Here is a 17,631-nt window from a genome sequence, read left to right on the forward strand (position 1 = left end):
TTAAAGAAAACCAAGGAAGTTTTATAAAAAATTTAATGGCAAGACAGGCTATTTACACACTAATGGCACATTTATGTTTTTATTAACAATACAAAGTTAACAGTCATCGATGCCTTGGAAATATTCCTTCTGTAAAGTGCAATTTAGATGCCATTTAAGCACAGGTGGCAGTCTTAATAGTAAAGTTTCTCAGCCAATCACGCTATCACATATTAATATCCAAAACAGCAAAAGATCTTTTTTTTAAAAAAAAGATATGATGAAACTCTTGCATATTTGCCATTCCCTAAATCAATATCAAGTAGAGGGAACAGAAATACACACACCCCAATTTTTCCCCATTAAGAGTACAGACTCATCAAGTGATTAGAAGCTGACCTATGCTTGCACTTTAAAAAAAATCACTGGTTTTTCTGTTTACTTCCCTTTTCTCGCTCAAATTCAGCAATCTGATTAAATATGTTGACCAAATTCTGAGGCAGTTGTTTCTTAGCACCAGTTCCTGACTGTCCTTTACCATTGAGTGTTGCTTCTTCATCTCGCTCCTTGGCTTTTGTGGTTTCCCTTTCCCTGCTCTTGGGTTCTCTCTCACCTTTAATCCACGCCAACTCAGGTCTGTTGTCAGCACTGTACCTACTAGGCTCATTTATCCATTGGCTAGTATATCGGTTGTAGTGTTCAACTGATTTTGTTGAGTAATCGGACCCTGTTGGAGATGTGGAGTACTTTGTTTGGCTTGGGCTGTGCTTCTGATAATGCTCCTTCTTTGATTCTTTTTCTAATTTTCCTGAATATCTCATCTTGTTCCTGCCATCAGACTTTCTACGATACGAACCTGTACTATCCCTCCTATCAGAAGAAACTCTATCTAACTTACCCTGTTTTTCAGTTGTGTTACTATTTGCCTGAGTCTTGGAACTGCTGTAGGACTCTCTGGAATCTTCAGACCTACCTCCATAAATATCTTCAGCGGCAGAAGTCCTTGATAGAGAGTGATCTCTCTCTCTTACCTCAGTCTTTTGATAGATTAACCTGTCCTGTCTCTCCAGCAGTTTCTCCATTTCATGCTTTTGATTAAGGAAGGAAGCTGAGGTATTGGCTGGAGGAGAGTAGCAGTCATCTTTCCTACTTTGATGTAAGAAACTCCTAGATGTGTGCTTTTTAGAGCTGCGTGAGGACTCGGACCTGTTCCGACTCCTTTTCTTACGCTTTTTGTTATCAGAAGAGGAAGAGGAGGAAGGAGATTCATCTGATGAAGAACTGCAGGAGGAAGAGGAAGTTGACCTTTTCTTTTTCTTCTTCAACCTAAAAGTTTTAATTAACCATGAGGTAATGCCGTTAGCATTAAAAATGCAGTATTTTTTGGCAAATATTTCCTACTTAGCTGCTGAACTATATACATTTTATGGTTTAAAAATTTCCTGGTAGTCAGGTTCAGACGTTTGGCTATTACTCCTCATCTCATCAAGATGACCAAAATTACCCACCACGTAGCAACACTAAAACAGGCATCACCAACCTGCGGCCCTCCAGATGTTTTGGCCTACAACTCTCATGATCCCTAGCTAACAGGACCAGGGGTCAGGGATGATGGGAACTGTAGTCCAAAACATCTGGAGGGCCGAAGGTTGGGGATGCCTGCACTAAAATGTAAAACAGCTGCTGTAGGAATTGCTTTACCCTCCCTTAAACAAATAATAAACAGTGGATTAAGTTCAGTTGATAGAGAGCGTCCAATTTTGCTTACCAACACTCATTAGATTTCTAACTGAAATGCAATATACACTTCCTTTCTTGCCTTGCCTTATGTTCCCCCTTCCTCAAAACTCCTATTTTTCTAATAAAGTTTTGCCTCAACCCCTTAATCTTTAAGCTCTGATATGTGAAACTCTATTTCCTCACATTCATCTCATACTATTTTTGTCTCTTCCCCTTCTCTTTTCTGCTTTCTTCACCTGGGACACAATATAGACTGTAACCTTACAAGAGTATTGACCTATGTTTATTCTAAAGTACTATATACAGTTATGGTACTGTATAAACAATTTTGGCAGTTATTCAGCTTTACCTATGAAAGACTAAATTGAGTGATTCAATACTGGTGCCTAAAGATTTGAAATTGGGAACGGTATGTTTTGCTTCTTCACTTGAGTATAATGACTGCACAGGTTGTTTCTGTTTAATTTCTGTCAGGTTCCCAAGGATTGTATGCTCCAAGAAACAAAAGGTTGCATATGGTGAATGGTACAAAAAGAGGAGTAGGGCCAAAGGAATTTTCTTTCCATTGTCTTCTATATATTATCCTGTATCATCAATGCAAAAGAGTACAAGACTTGCTTATAACCAGATATTTTGTATATAACAAGAGGTCACATTTTCCCCACCCTCTGTGGTTAAGATTCCTTAATGTCCATGTTCATGTCACAGTAAGCCATAATGGGTTACCATTCATGAATGACTTGCACTCACTTCACTGCTCCCCAATACCACTAGAAGGAATGAAATGACCCCAGATTTCATGGTTTGTTTCATTCCATACAAGCCACTGTAAGTCCAGGCTTGCTCATAGTGCACTGATTGCTGTAACCCTACAATGCAGTCTGACTAGATGGCTAAATACCTGGTTGAGAGCAACCCATTCTGTTCTCTTATGAAATGTGAATTAAATAATGCTTAGGGCATTCAAAACCATGCCTCAGAGTTCAGCTGTCATTACAAAGGAACTTCATGCTTTAATATTCCTCATTTATTCCCTGAGACTTTAAAAAAAGAAGTAACTCTTGTGAAGGTTCTCATTAGCTTTTTTCACTAGAAGGAAGACACACACGCGCCACAAAATCAGCTCACCAATAACCACGAATGCCTTACTATACTTACAGTACCAACAAGGCTCTATAGAAGGTTGAATATAATGGAGGTTACCTTTTTTCTTCTTTTAAGAGCTTACGCAGTTTTTCTGCACTTGTTTCTATTTTCTTCTCTTTTTGTCTCTCTTCTTTTGCAGCTTGTTTCTCTCTCATTTCCAGAGATTTCTTTTTTGAATCCCAACATTGAAAATATTCCATTAACAAGCCAGTGTTGACCCAAGGTTTCCCCCCCAAATTCCACCCAATATTCACAAAGTTTACACCAACCCCAAGGTACCAGATCCAAAAAGAAAGGTATTCAAGGCAAAATAATTGTGTTCAAATGGGATGTTAAGCATTGAGATGAACAGGTATGGCATTAAGGACCATATTTGCAGTTTAAAACCCATACATTAAAAGAGAATAATAATAAAAGGACCAAGATAGGAATTAGCATCCATTGCCCAATACAATGACGTTAGTAATTCAGAAGGCATAAATGGAAAAAATAGCAAAGTGGTCGGCCATACAGAATTAACCAAATACAGAGGCATCAAGGAAATAATCAATATTTGGATTTTTGCGTAAAACGTGATCCAAATTAAAACATAATTGGAAGAGGCCATGTATGAATACAAACCATATGGCAACCGTATCACAGCCCAGTTTGATGCATGGTTTACACACGTAATCATATTCCAGTGGGTTGTTGATGAGCAGCACCAGAGGTCAGACACAGCAGCACCAGTTCCAGTTCAGAGGAAAATGCATTGAAGAAAAACATATCATCAGTATTACAGGAGGGCAACTGTTAAGTCTCAGCAGTAACTCAGGTCAACTTTGCATGTGCTTGTTTAGATTTCCCCCCTCACTGTGTGATGCTCCCCACCAAGGGGAGAGAGGTGCATATACGAAGGGGGACACAGAGTCTATTTTTACCAAGCTTCCATTTACAGGCTGCTTTTTGCTGGCATGTTATGTGGAAATGTCTCGGTAAAAATAGACATGGCATCCCGCTTTCCATGTATTCTTCTCTGCGTGATGGAGGAGAGGCAGCATGTAGAGGGGAAAAGCCCAATACTGGCACGTACAAAGTGACCCTCAATGTGTTTCAAACATGCAGGCTATAAATAAATCTCATCTGGAAAACTTTTATTACCAAACTTTGAGGGCATGCTAACTAACCCTGTAGGTTAAGGATCTCTGAAAATTATATTCAGTTGTGGGTAATCAGCAAGCTCATGGCACATCAAGATAGCTGAATCTAGTTGCTGGATCAATATCCCAAATTATTGGCACCCGTGCCAAAAGCAAAGGCAATCTTTTCTTTTGCAGGATTTATTTTGGTTCCGCTGGAATCAAGTTCTTGTAAGTCTCCTGTGCCAACCTTGCAATCTGATCCCAAGCATACACGTGCTTCAGAAACTAGCTTAATTCCAACAACACTTATTTCCGAATAACTGCTCTGAAAGTTCACTTAACTACTCAATACAGGTAGGTCCTGTTGGCAGAACTAATCTGATTGAGGCATTTTGAATCTAGCTTCAGTGCCATATTTTACCTCTTCACTCAAATCATCCCCCATTCCTGACTTAGCAGCAGTTCAGAAACTCCACACACATCCAGTTTAATAGCTGCGACCATGCTCCCAGTAAATGACCCATGGAAGCTTGCAAGAACAAAAAATAATGCATGCCTCTTGATGCATTTACCTCAGTCAACTAAGAGAAAGTAAAGAATCACCTGCATCTGCTTACGAAGTTTCAACAAGGCATCCTCAGCTTCTTGAAAGGTCTCATCTATGTTTAAAGCTTTCTTGTAGTAACTCTCAGCATTCAACAGCTTATCTTCCTCTTCTAACCTGGCAGATGATTTTATACAACATGTAAAATATTCTAACTACCACAATTAGCCTCAGCTACATTTTTAGAGTGAGATCACTTTATGCTTAAGAAACGCTTTGTGACCAATCCATCAGCATTATAACAATGTGGGAACACGTTCTCATGTACCTCCTGCCATGCAAATGCCATTGGGTTGAACCTGAGCACAGCGAGGCATAACAAATTTCATAGCAGAGGTGATTGTGCGACATGTTACTGCACTAAATAATCGGGCATCTCCTAGGTATGGTTTAGTTCACAAATCCTTAGGAAGAGATGGCAGTGAAATGACAGTTCTGCTAATTGAATTCAGCATTTTGCATGATAAAAAGAACTTACATTTAAAACAAAGGTTAGGATGCAAGATGCAGCAGATGCCCACAACCATAATAATAATAATAATAATAATAATAATAATAATAATAATAATAATAATAATAATAAATTTATATCCCGCCCTCCCCAGCCGAAGCCGGGCTCAGCCGGGCTAAAAACAAGAAAGTAGTAGGAATATAGTATATTAGTAGGAATATAAGGTAAAGGTAAAGGTACCCCTGCCCGTACGGGCCAGTCGTGTCCGACTCTGGGGTTGCGCACCCATCTCGCTTAAGAGGCCGGGGGCCAGCGCTGTCCGAAGACACTTCCGGGTCACGTGGCCAGCGTGACAAGCTGCATCTGGCGAGCCAGCGCAGCACACGGAAACGCCGTTTACCTTCCCCGCTAGTAAGCGGTCCCTATTTATCTACTTGCACCCGGGGGTGCTTTCGAACTGCTAGGTTGGCAGGCGCTGGGACCGAGCAACGGGAGCGCACCCCGCCGCGGGGATTCGAACCGCCAACCTGACAATCGGCAAGTCCTAGGTGCTGAGGTTTTACCCACAGCGCCACCCGCGTCCCAGTAGGAATATAGTATATAGTATTACAATATAGTAGGAAGGACAGCAACAAAAAAAGTAGATGCCAAGGTATGGTGGGATGGGTATGATTGGAGCTGGGTTTTCCTGGCAAACCACATAGTGACATTAGCAAAAGGAGCCTGTGCCTCAATCCCAGCCCTCTAAAACAGCAAGTTTTGTTGACACCGATAACTTTTCCCACCTCTCCTTTGTCTTTGAGATAATAATGAATGTGTGTGAGAGTCGGAAAAAGCACTGACTTCCTTGAGCATGACAGCTTTGGCTAAGGATCCTGTAAGTACAGTACTGCGGGGGGAAATGAAAGACACTTCTATGTTTGGCTCAGTCACAAGGCAACACTTACTGTCCTCCCCGTTCAACAAGCGTTTGGCAAAGGTATTTCCTGGCATTTCTGTGTGTTGGACAGTTTTCTAGAGCAACCTGAAAATCATCAATTGCTTTATTTAAGCTTCCTTTTGTTGCATACCTAGAAGGGGGGGGGGAACCTTGTTAAGTACAAATGTTTTAAATTTTCTCATAAAATTATTTAAAATTCTGCATTCCAACTACAAATCAAACAGACACTTACAGAGCTCCACGGGCTACTAAGGCTTCAACATTTTGCACATCTATTTCCAGCGCCTTGTTGTATTCATTCATAGCATCCACATGGCGGCCTTCTTTGAAATAATCCACACCAATCTTGACACTAAAAAAAAAATGGTATTATGAATATTATGGTTTCTATATGCAAATCAATAATTGGGTAATTTGCTGCAGTAGTTCAAACTTGATAAGCTGTGAAGGCTAGTGACATTCCTAATTTTCTTTAGCTCCTAAATCTGCCTAAGGCACTTTTTCTCATTATCATTGCAGATTTTCTCCAAATTCCTTAAAAATCAGTTTTAAAATGCAGTGGAGTTTCCTCAAGTTACATGAAGATAAGGACAGAATTCTTTGGGGACTAACCTTATCTCTCATTGATCCTCCATGGGGAACAAAGTAACATTTAGCACTTTTATCCACATGTAAGTCAAACAGCAAATGCAATGATAGGAAAGCTCACTCCAGTCTTGTGAGCCAGAAGTACATGATCCAGAAATATGGCTAAATGGGAAAACTAGTTAAGTATCATCACACTTAATTTTTTTTTAAAAGTATTTCCTTAAATATCTACGTTCTCACTTTACAAGCACCTCAGCACGGTTCCCAATCATAAACCAGAGGAACTTGACAAATAGCTAATGTCCTTTTCAAGCAAATATCACGATCCTGGGAGGAAAATGATAGTTCTTTCCAATCTTACATAAAACATTTGCCTATCAATATGAAGAAGTGCATACCATTTTAAGGCCCAGGAGGCTGATTGTTTTTTCCTCAAAGCAATGGCAAAATCTTCTTCGTTGAAATTTTTACTAGGGGAGAAAAATAAATCGAGGAACATTTAAATCATAGACGCGTAAGAGCTGGAAGGTACCTCCCAAGGTCATCTAGTCCAACCCTCTGCAATGCAGGAATCCCAACTAGATCATACATGACAGGGGCCATCCAACTTTTGCTACAAAACCTCCAAGGAAGGAGAGTCCACCATCTCTTGTGGGAACCTGTCCCACAAGCTCTGACTGTCAGAAAATTCTTCCTTCGATAACACCCTTCTTAAAATCAGTAATCTTTACACGGAAGACTCAAAGCTAAGTTTTGCCCCCTGAGCTGTCCCCATTAATTCCTTCTTTTGATCACCCTGCCTTTAGGCAGAAAGGTAAGTATCAGAAATATAAAGCGTGGTAGGTGAAACAGAGGTCTTTACAGGATATGGGACCTACTGCTCAAAAGTAAACTGATCACTAAAGGAGGGCTAAAGGAAAATCTAAAAAACCTGTACCCTAACTGGCTCCAGCTGCAGTAGTCTTGTTTGTCCACAAAACATTTAGAATGAAAAGCAAAAGGACTGATGGTATTTTAATTGATGTGTACCAAGTCTCACTGCTTCACTGATTTAGTGTATGCTTGTGGAATATTATATAGGAAATGCAAAAATGTTAATGTTTAGTATGTGAGGCCAAAATAGGCAAAGGAGGACCTTGCCCCTAAAAACCTCTTTATCTTGCCTTCGATAAGTTTCTCTGAAGGTCGTCCTCAGGTGGCATTTGACTTTGATTCACTTAGCAAAAATCAATAAATCCTTATCCTCTCTCTGCTGGAGGGGCTGTGGTAATTTTGAATCCTATTTCCATGTTTTGTGGGAATGCAAAATTGCTCACATGTTCTGAACCACAGTTTCTGATATTATTTCTAAGATTATTTCCAAATCTGGCTTTAGCTCGGATTTCACTAAAATGGATTCTGACCTCACTATCTGATACAAAGATTTAGGGTTCTTTTTATTGACAGCCGCACACTTGGTGATAGCACGCTTTTGGAAATCTAAGGTTCAGCAACATATGGGAGATGGCTGTCTCAGAGCAACTACTCAGGCACAGAAAGGTAGCAAAAGGTACTGCCAAGAGATACATTTATTGAAACTTTTGTCTCCTTTATTTTTGTATGTAAGGGCATCCCACCGACTACCCAGATTTGTCCACGGAGAGGCTATATTAACCATTAATGTATTAAGAGTATGTTTGAGATTATACTACACAATTAACGTAATTTTAAGTGGATATAGTATTACGTAACTAGACTTGTACCCAATTCTTATTACAGTTTTGTTATTTTGGAAAATAAAAATTTTATTTCAATTTTATGCTGTAAGCTGCCCAGAGTGGCTGGGGAAACTAGCCAGATGGGAGGGTATAGTGACGATGATGAGGTTGTATGGTGGAGGGAGGTGATGTACATGGTTTTCCACCTCTTCATTTAATTCCCACAATAACCTTGTGAGGTAGGTTAGGCTTTATGGCCGAGGGGGAATTTAAACCCTGGTCTCCCAAGTCCTTTAGTCACTAACCCACACTAGGTGGCTGAATTAGTTTAAATCTGGTTGTGGATCAGAACGTTAACCTGTTGCCCAATATAAACTATTTGCTTTGTTTGTTGAGGAAGTTTAATAATGATTTAATTGCGAATGGAAAAAGAGCTTTTCCTGCACTCTTTTTTTGTTTTTTAAAAAAGTAATGGAAGTTTCACTTTAGTGAGCAATCTCAAAATAAAGTAAACCTGGAAGCTGCCCAAGGTTTAAAAGAACTGCAGTACTTTCTGTGAAGAGGTGCCTTATATACCTTTGTAGTCCTCTCATTAAGGATGGTGGGCTGGATTCATTCAATCCTAGTTTTCCTACCAGAAACTCAACCACAGCTGGATTGGCAAAGCCCAAGGAATGATGTAAAACTTTATCATATGTTTCCAAACTGCTGGCTATTTCAACACTTTTCCTGGGGAAAGAAAAAGAGAGGTAGCGATTATGAACACTCTGTCTTTGGTTCCACCTTGACAGGGACATCTTTCCCATTCTATTTCTAACACAGAACTGATGAGGGACAAGCCTAAAGATACATGGAAAGGTTGCCAATGGAATATACCCAACTCACTCACTTCCTTAAGGGCTACTGGCACAATCACAAAATAGTTACTTTGTGAGGAGTCACTAGTCATAAAATGTTCGTAGCACTTCCCGCTCTGTGCCTCCATTTGTTTTCTGAGAGGAACAAACACAACTTCTCTGTCTCCATTGACTGGATAGGGCAGCCTGCCTCAATCTAGCATTTGGAGACTGAATGCAAAATGTTTCTCCTCTTCACAATGAAGTGAATGCAAAACTCATTAATGGACTAGAAACACACTGCATGTATCTAAGAAGTCACTGCATGAAGAATGAGAATGTGCCACATTAAATATTTCGCCAGCTGCTTCTGAAATTGTGTGTACCCCACCCCCAACTCCTATTGCAAGGTCAAGGAAAACCTTAGAAACTTTTGCTTTTAGATAACCATGGGTTCCTGTTGTCTGACTGGTAATAATGGTCAGTTACACAGGCCAGCTTCAAGCCACTGGTTATGAAGTTGGCTTATTTAAATTAATGATAGTGACGGCTATAGTTCCTAGTTTAGACAAAAGGGCAAAGTGTCATTAACTAAAAGGAAATGAAAGCTTCAGAAATCCTCCCTCTAGACTCACAGGAGGAACAGAGGGAAAGGGACGAAGTGTGCAAGCCCAGAAGACTAGGATGACTTATGTAGTCTGAAACTATGGTTGAGCATTATGTTCAAATGTGGCTAAATATTTTATTCTATTAAGGAAAACCCAGTATGTGCCAAAGAGTTTATTAAGCCACTAAAGAAAGCAGATGCAGTATATTACTGTTTCATACCTGTAGTGCAGAGGCAGATCTTCTGAGCTGATTACTCCTAATTTGGTACTTGCTAGACTGGGTGATAGAGCAGAGCTGTGCAGTGATACTGTGAGCTTTTCATGGTAGCGATCAATATCCTTGATTGCAGCTATTAAAACACAAAAAAGGCTTGATTTAAGCAGCAGAATATCCTGTCAACATTTCCTGAAAATAAATATGAAGGGGGAATCTAGTTGTGAGGCAGTCAGAGTCTAAGTCAAATTAACTTGCCTTGGATAAGGTCACCTGTTTGATAGTATGATAAAGGGTCACCATGACTGCTCTGGGAAGGCACATCCCTCAATGGACAAAGAGCCTGAAATAGAAACCAAATGACCAAAAACTTTAGCATCCTTTACCAGACCAGTAAATGTTCTTGCTGGGGCAAGGGGAACACATATAACTTGTATAAATGAATTCTCAGGCCAGCTAAATTCATTGCAGGGAGGGGTTCACTTAGGAGAAGCCATGTTGGTCTGAACTTGCTGTAATGGCAACACTGAAGATTCAGTCCTGCTGACATTTTAGCTCCAAATCACAAGGGGAGGGAACAATATGCGCAAGGGAAAACATGGTAAGAGAGGTGGATTTGTGTTTTCTTCCTATTTTTGCAGTGTTCACCAGCACGGCAGTTGCTGGTCCAGCCCCGTAATTCTCCCAGTGTCCCACGTAGGTTAGGAATTGCTGTAAAGCTGAGAAGCTCCCAGTAAGATGAGAACGTGATCTGACAGAGAGCCTTGTGGTAAGGCAGTGAACATGAAATCACCTGCAGATCCTTCTTTTTATGTTTACAGGGTCTCATGAAAATCTTTGGCCTCTCCTCCAGATGAAGAGGCGCTTCTCCAAGCATAAATGCTTCTTGCACATTTTCCAGTAAGATACATACAACTTACACTTTTGCATAACACCCTTGAGCACAGAAAAAGGAAGCAGAATTCATTTGAAAACAAATTCTAATCAGCTTTTGCAAAGCAAAATGCATAAATGCTTGCAAGAATGTCATTTGGAGATGTCTCCTGTTTTAAAGAGCCGCACAAATGCTATCAAAACTGCAACAGAGTTCACTTGAAGGCTTTTATGTCCTCAAAATAACCTTTAAACAGAAAAAGAATGAGAAATGTTTTGCTGAGGTAGCGAAACTTCTTCTAGCTCACCACTTTTCAAGGCCGCACTACAGTAAAAACTTTAAACTATTGACTGTCCCACAGCACACATTTACTTTTCCTGAGCAAGCAGCTCCCAATTTGTTGTACAAAAAGCTAACACAAAATGAAATGATCCATCAGAAAGTGTCTCCAGCACAAGAATTCACATGTGAATAGTTATCATCAGACTTACAGTGATCTCTAGATCTGCTATCTCTCGAGTGACGCCACTTCGAAGGCAGAACAGCACCATGAAGAAACCAAATTCACGAATGGAACTAATCCTTCCGATCACTATGTCCCCACGCTCAATATCACGGAAAAACAGCTCTCTCCTCTCTGCACTGGGAACATCCATGAACTGCTCCAAAGGTGGCATAGTAGCATAATAATCTTCAATTGGGAATAAAAAGAGTCATGTTGAAATAAAATATTATATAAATAGTTTTAAAAATTTGATATTATCCACTGTATCACATAAAAACATTTTAAATCAAAAACTGCCACCTTACAGTGTAACCTTTCATATGCCTACTTCAACGGGGCTAAAACTCACAGGTAAGTGGGTTTCAGATTTCACTCTTACAGAACAATCCTAAAAATGCCTACTTAGAAGGAAGTTCTAATGAATTCAGAGGGGCTCACTCCAGGCAATTGGGGTTAGGATTGCAGTGATAGCTTCTTACAGCTATTCACAATTTTGGCACACAAGCCACTTAGCATACTCCTCCCCTGGCCCCAATTAGTATTTAAAGAACTTGTCTACTTGCACCAGAGCTGGGACTTGACCCCAAAGAGAAGAGATCCCAGCTCTGGTGCATATATTAAAATCACATTTATTATATAGTGGGACAGAGCACAGAATAACAGAGAAAATACTAATACAACTATTTCCCCAATGAAAATTGGTGTCTGAAAAGGTTCTGTAATTTTTAATTCAAAACATCCACTTTCAAGCTTCACAAACTTCAGAAAATAGAAGATCTACACACATTGAAAACCAAGTCCACCTGTTAGTATGTTTCTTTGATGATATATGCATATATTTAAACGTTTATTGATTTGTTTTACTTGATATAGGAATCCTAGGCAAGTGAGAAGAAACAGACATCAAATGATGTGTTGTGCAAAGGCTTTGGCACTATGAAGCTATTCTGTATTCAACCACATTTGCAAATAATATTCCAACTACATCTGAAAAATGTTGCTTAGCATATTACTGTTGACTGGAATACTAACAATGCTTGAACTCTAAATCAAGAAGTAATGTGAACGGATTATAACAGCACTGTTTTCAAAAACTGCTTTAATAAATATTTCACTTCTAATACTTAAAAGAGCAAAATATTTCATATGAAGGTTTTCCTCAACTTTTCTAGACCATGGGGTGAGAGAAGAAAAAAACATTAAGGAGATGCACTTATCAGCACGTACCACTAATCACAATATGACTTACAACTTTTGCCTTGTCTTAGTAGAAATCTTACCTTCATTCTCTTCATTTGCTTCTGTTGTTGTTGGCACATTTGTTTTCCAAGCATGAGAAAAAAGTAGATCAGCTTTTTTTGCAATGAAATGCTGTATCTCAATATTTTCAAGTCCTCTCTCTTTCCTGAAACAGCAAAGAAAAGAGATTAGCACCTCCTAAATCAGGGCCCACCAACCTGGGGTGACACCTCCCATGCTACCCACAGAAAGGTCTCTTTACATCGATAAAGGTACCTCTGACCGTTAGGTCCAGTCGCGGACGACTCTGGGGTTGCGGCGCTCATCTCGCTCTACAGGCTGAGGGAGCCGGTGTTTGTCCGCAGACAGCTTCCGGGTCATGTGGCGAGCATGACTAAGCCGCTTCTGGCGAACCAGAGCAGCGCACGGAAATGCCATTTACCTTCCCACTGGAGCGGTACCTATTTATCTACTTGTACTTTGACATGCTTTTGAACTGCTAGGTGGGCAGGAGCTGGGACCGAACAACGGGAGCTCACTCCGTTGTGGGGATTCGAACCGCTGACCTTCCAATCGGCAAGCCCTAGGCTCTGTGGTTTAGACCACAGCGCCACCCGCGTCCCTTCTTTACAAAGACCTGAGTAAATGTTCCCTCAAAAAGCCACTGTCCAGCCCCAGGAGCCTTCATAAGGGAGCCATTTGCAGAGAAAGAACTGAGGGGAGAGAGACTCTGTTTTGGACAGAGGGATTGGTGGGTTTCACTTGTGCTGCCCCACCTACAGGCCGAGGAACCTTCAGAAGGGAGTTGCTGCCACAGGCATTATGTGTATTTTACTTTAACTGTGATGTTTTTAGTTGCTGTTTTGGTAACAGTGTTTTATAGATTGTAATTGTTTCACTGAAGATTGGTTAATTTTTCTGTATGATTTATGCTATACATTGAGGTGCGTCTGATATGGGTGCAAACGCAAAGCACATCACACTGAACCCAGAAGTGACCCGAAAAGGTCACAAAAGGGGGTGGGGAAGGAATGGCGTGTTTGTAGGCTTTTGCAATGGGTGTTCTGATTATACACAATTTCACGTAAGCGTGCAGTGCCAAGGCATGCAACCCCTACGCAAATCAGTCACTTACTATATTTGTTATGTTCTATCATTTGTTATTATTTACTGCTTATAAGGTGCTCTGGGATTCATTTCGATGAAAAGCCGCATAGAAATGTAATAAACCAAATCAAACTCTCTGCTTTTACTGCTCAATTCCTGTCTGCACTGACTCAGCCTTTCCTACATGCAGCATGCACCCTTCAAAACGTGCAGGTTTGCAAAGTCAGACAGGGGCATATCCACACTCTTTTGTGGTCCTATATATTTTTCCTTTAATGAGGGTGAAAGAGGAGAGCGCAAAATATGGTCTGAAGCTCAACATCAAAAAAACGAAGATCATAGCCACTGGTCCCATCACCTCCTGGCAAATAGAAGGGGAAGAAATGGAGGCAGTGAGAGATTTTACTTTCTTGGGCTCCATGATCACTGCAGATGGTGACAGCAGTCACGAAATTAAAAGACGCCTGCTCCTTGGGAGAAAGGCGATGGCAAACCTAGACAGCATCTTAAAAAGCAGAGACATCACCTTGCCAACAAAGATCCGTATAGTTAAAGCCATGGTTTTCCTAGTAGTGATGTATGGAAGTGAGAGCTGGACCATAAAGAAGGCTGATCGCTGAAGAACTGATGCTTTTGAATTATGGTGCTGGAGGAGACTCTTGAGAGTCCCATGGACTGCAAGAAGATCAAACCTATCCATTCTTAAGGAAATCAGCCCTAAGTGCTCACTGGAAGGACAGATCCTGAAGCTGAGGCTCCAATACTTTGGCCATCTCATGAGAAGAGAAGATTCCCTGGGAAAGACCCTGATGTTGGGAAAGATGGAGGGCACAAGGAGAAGGGGACGACAGAGGACGAGATGGTTGGATAACGTTCTCAAAGCTACCAGCATGAGTTTGACCAGACAGAAGTGCCTGGCGTGCTCTGGTCCATGGGGTCACGAAGAGTCGGACACGACAACGACTAAACAACAACAACATATTTTTCCTGCTCTTTCAGATGTAGCAGGCTTGCATTTCCTCAAAATTTCAAGGTTCCCTACCCCTGCCCTAAAGGAACACAGTTCCAAATGAGAACTTGGCAACTTGATTACTATAACAGCATTGTAGATAGAAAACACACTATCTCATTCTAGTAAGTCTGCTGTAAAGTGCACAACTTTGCTCTTCCAGCTGATGCTTTGTAATTATATGTTTAGGAACATGATTGTCTAATTCTGCCTTGAGCCACTCTTGCATTCAAAACACATTAGCTCTTAGTCAGCTACCCTTTCAGCCTTTAGCATATCATTAAACATATGTTTCTTTCTTGATGCCATTAAACTGATATCTGTACAGTCCTCAGTATGTTTATTCAGAATTCCTATCAAATTTAAAGACGCTGCTTCCCTAGTACGTTCTGGAGTCTGACATAGCTGGTTGGTGACTGCCAATGCTATATATGTACACACACACCCGTATATATATACTCGTGTGTGTTATTTGTTTATAAAAATATTCCTATGCCACTTTATCATAAGAATATCAAAGCAGCTTACGGTAGTATCTGTATATAATAAAAGCACATAAAAATTAAAACCAGAGACCATCAGTTAACTGTTATGGAAAGATGTGTTCTTAACTACCTGCATATGCTTAGCAGAATATGTTTTTCAGCAGTCATTTAAAGTTTAAATAGATGTCCCTGCTCAAGTTCTCATCATTACCATAATCAACATTTTACTTGTATGCCACCTTTCCATAGTTAAAACCATGCTCAATGAGGCTGAATCTCTATTGATACCAATATTCCACAGGACTGGGCCAATGACACCAGAGGCTCTGTTTCATGTTAATGTCAAATGACTGTCACCAACTCAGAATAAAACCAGCGCCATTCCTGCAATGATCTTAAGTGATCAAGCTGGGATATGAGGGCACAGCTGGATGGCACAGAAATACTAACATCTAACTGCTGTGCTGGAGGAGGATTGGGGCTTTACATCATACAACACAAAATGCCACATGGGGGGGGGGGGGAACATGTTTATGTTGTGGAAAGAGGGAGGGTGCTCCAGTGGCAAATTTCTAGAAAGAAGCTGAGCAATGGAGCAGGTGCATTGATCACAGAGTTCAAATCCCCAGGTAGGGCTGGAGAAGAATCTTGTCTGAAACCCTTTGGTCGCTGCCAGTCAAGAGCCACCCATTTTGAACTGGATGCACCAACAAGCTTGACAGAGAATAGGGCAACTTCCTACAGTTTGCTTTCAAACCTTATCCAGCAAAACCTGCTATGATATATTTAGGGTGTGTGTGTGTGTGTGTGTGTGTGTGTGTGTATATATATATATATATATATATATATATATATATATGGTATATATTTAATGTTTAATATGTTATTGTATTTTAGTGTTTTGTTGGAAGCCACCCAGATGGGCGGGGTATAAATTATTATTATTATTATTAATAATAATAATAATTATAAAAGCACCTACACATGTTCAGAGGCGCTCTTTCATGGGATAATACAGAGCCTCATGGGCGGGCTGCAAAATAAAAACAAACCCTAGGAGGGCTCAGTCGGCGAGACGCTTCATCTCAGGGTCGCGGGTTCGAATCCCACGCCGGGCAAAAAGGATTCCTGAACTGAAAGGGGGTTGGACTAGATGACGCAACACGCGCCCACCCAAAGGCCCCGCCCCCTCCACAAAGAGCCCCGCCCCTTCCCCTCCCCCCCTCCCCCCAGCCAAGGCAGGGCCCGCTCACCTGGCTGGCGGCAGCGCCTCCAGGCCAGGCCCGCCAGGCGGCAGGAGGCCTCGGAAGTCGGGGTTGTCGTGCTGCTCTGTGCGGAGCAAGGGGAGCAGCGCCGGCCCGTGAAAGCCGAGCGCCTGTCGGAGCAGGTCCCGCTCCATCCCCCGCGCAGTCGGCCCGCCTGCTCCTCCCCCTCACGCAGAACGAGCTACGCGACCCGGAAGGGAAACCTTTCCGTAGACTTTCCCTCACGCCCTTCTCCCCGCGCTGAAGCGGTGAATTCGGCGCAGGCGCAGAGGGGAACCCCGCTCGTCAGCGTTAAACTCTAGTCGCGAGGAAAGGGCGGGGGGGGCGGAGCTTAGCGAGGAAAGGGCGGGAAAGGCCGTTGCTTCGCTCTATTTACCTCACGAAGTGATCGCGCCTCAGTAAAAGGCGAAGTTCGTCTCTCTGTAGCTTCGCGAAGGTAGAACGGAGTTGGCCTTAAATATAATAAAATGAATTTTTATTGTCCTTGTGAAGTTTATTTCTTTCGTTCTTTAGTGCAGTAACCTAATGTCACTCAGAGATGCATGAAATACGACAGGCGCGCGCGCTCTGCACTTTCCAGAAACAACTGAAGACATTTTTGCTCTCCATAGGCTTTCCCGGGCACGGGAGCAATCTTAAGGATGAGAAACCACAATAGAATAAGATATTTTTTTTGGGGGGGGGGGAGGTGGAAATTCCTGATCTAAACTCCATTGAGGAGTGGCTGAGGGGGCCTAAACGGGAGCATGAAAACGAGCCTTTAAAATAGAGTTTCGTTTCATAACACCCTTTTCGGTGGCTTTGTAGCCTTTTCAGGCCTTGCCCTCGGGTAGAAAGCATTGCGCCCGGGGAAGGGAAGGAGGAGTTAATACAGACACCGAGGGGTTAAACCAGAAGAAAAAGCCGTTTATTCTGCCTTCCGGGCTTGGCAGAAGGAGCTTAGCGTGATAATTCACAGCAAGCGCAAACTGAAAACATTTTACAAGCAGGTTTTATCCATTCCTTCAAGTCCCCCTTCCCTCCCAATCTCATGAGTTTGCATGGTGTTATGTACTGAGTTGAATAGGATCCAAACTGCAGCAGTCTGATTGGTCCTAGAACAATAGGATCCAAAAGGCAGCAGTCTGATTGGCCCTAGAACAATAGGATTCAGAATGCAGCAGTCTGATTGGTCCTAGAACAATGCAGCAGTATGATTGGTTGGCAGGAACCACCCAATCATG

At 41.6% G+C, this 17,631-nt stretch overlaps 2 protein-coding genes across 2 annotated transcripts; both read right to left on the reverse strand.

Annotated features, from left to right (window-relative positions):
- Positions 1-15: 15 nt before the first annotated feature.
- On the reverse strand, positions 16-3,065 carry LOC310762419 (tetratricopeptide repeat protein 14-like; the record flags this gene model as incomplete). The annotated part of the gene is made up of 2 exons (XM_083613526.1): positions 16-1,305; positions 2,923-3,065. The coding sequence occupies 2 exons, from the start codon at positions 3,063-3,065 to the stop codon at positions 402-404; spliced, it is 1,047 nt and encodes a 348-aa protein (XP_083469652.1). The 3' UTR covers positions 16-401.
- Positions 16-16,662, reverse strand: LOC310762389 (tetratricopeptide repeat protein 14-like). Its single transcript, XM_083613438.1, has 10 exons — positions 16,397-16,662; positions 12,584-12,708; positions 11,290-11,489; positions 10,183-10,267; positions 9,931-10,060; positions 8,843-8,995; positions 6,968-7,039; positions 6,214-6,333; positions 5,989-6,111; positions 16-4,707 (listed from the first exon to the last, which is right to left on the reverse strand). The coding sequence occupies exons 1-10, from the start codon at positions 16,540-16,542 to the stop codon at positions 4,560-4,562; spliced, it is 1,302 nt and encodes a 433-aa protein (XP_083469564.1). The 5' UTR covers positions 16,543-16,662; the 3' UTR covers positions 16-4,559.
- Positions 16,663-17,631: the final 969 nt, after the last annotated feature.

This window comes from Podarcis filfolensis (assembly GCF_964270895.1).
Source record: "Podarcis filfolensis genome assembly, chromosome: 5".
Taxonomy (NCBI): Eukaryota; Metazoa; Chordata; class Lepidosauria; order Squamata; family Lacertidae; genus Podarcis; species Podarcis filfolensis.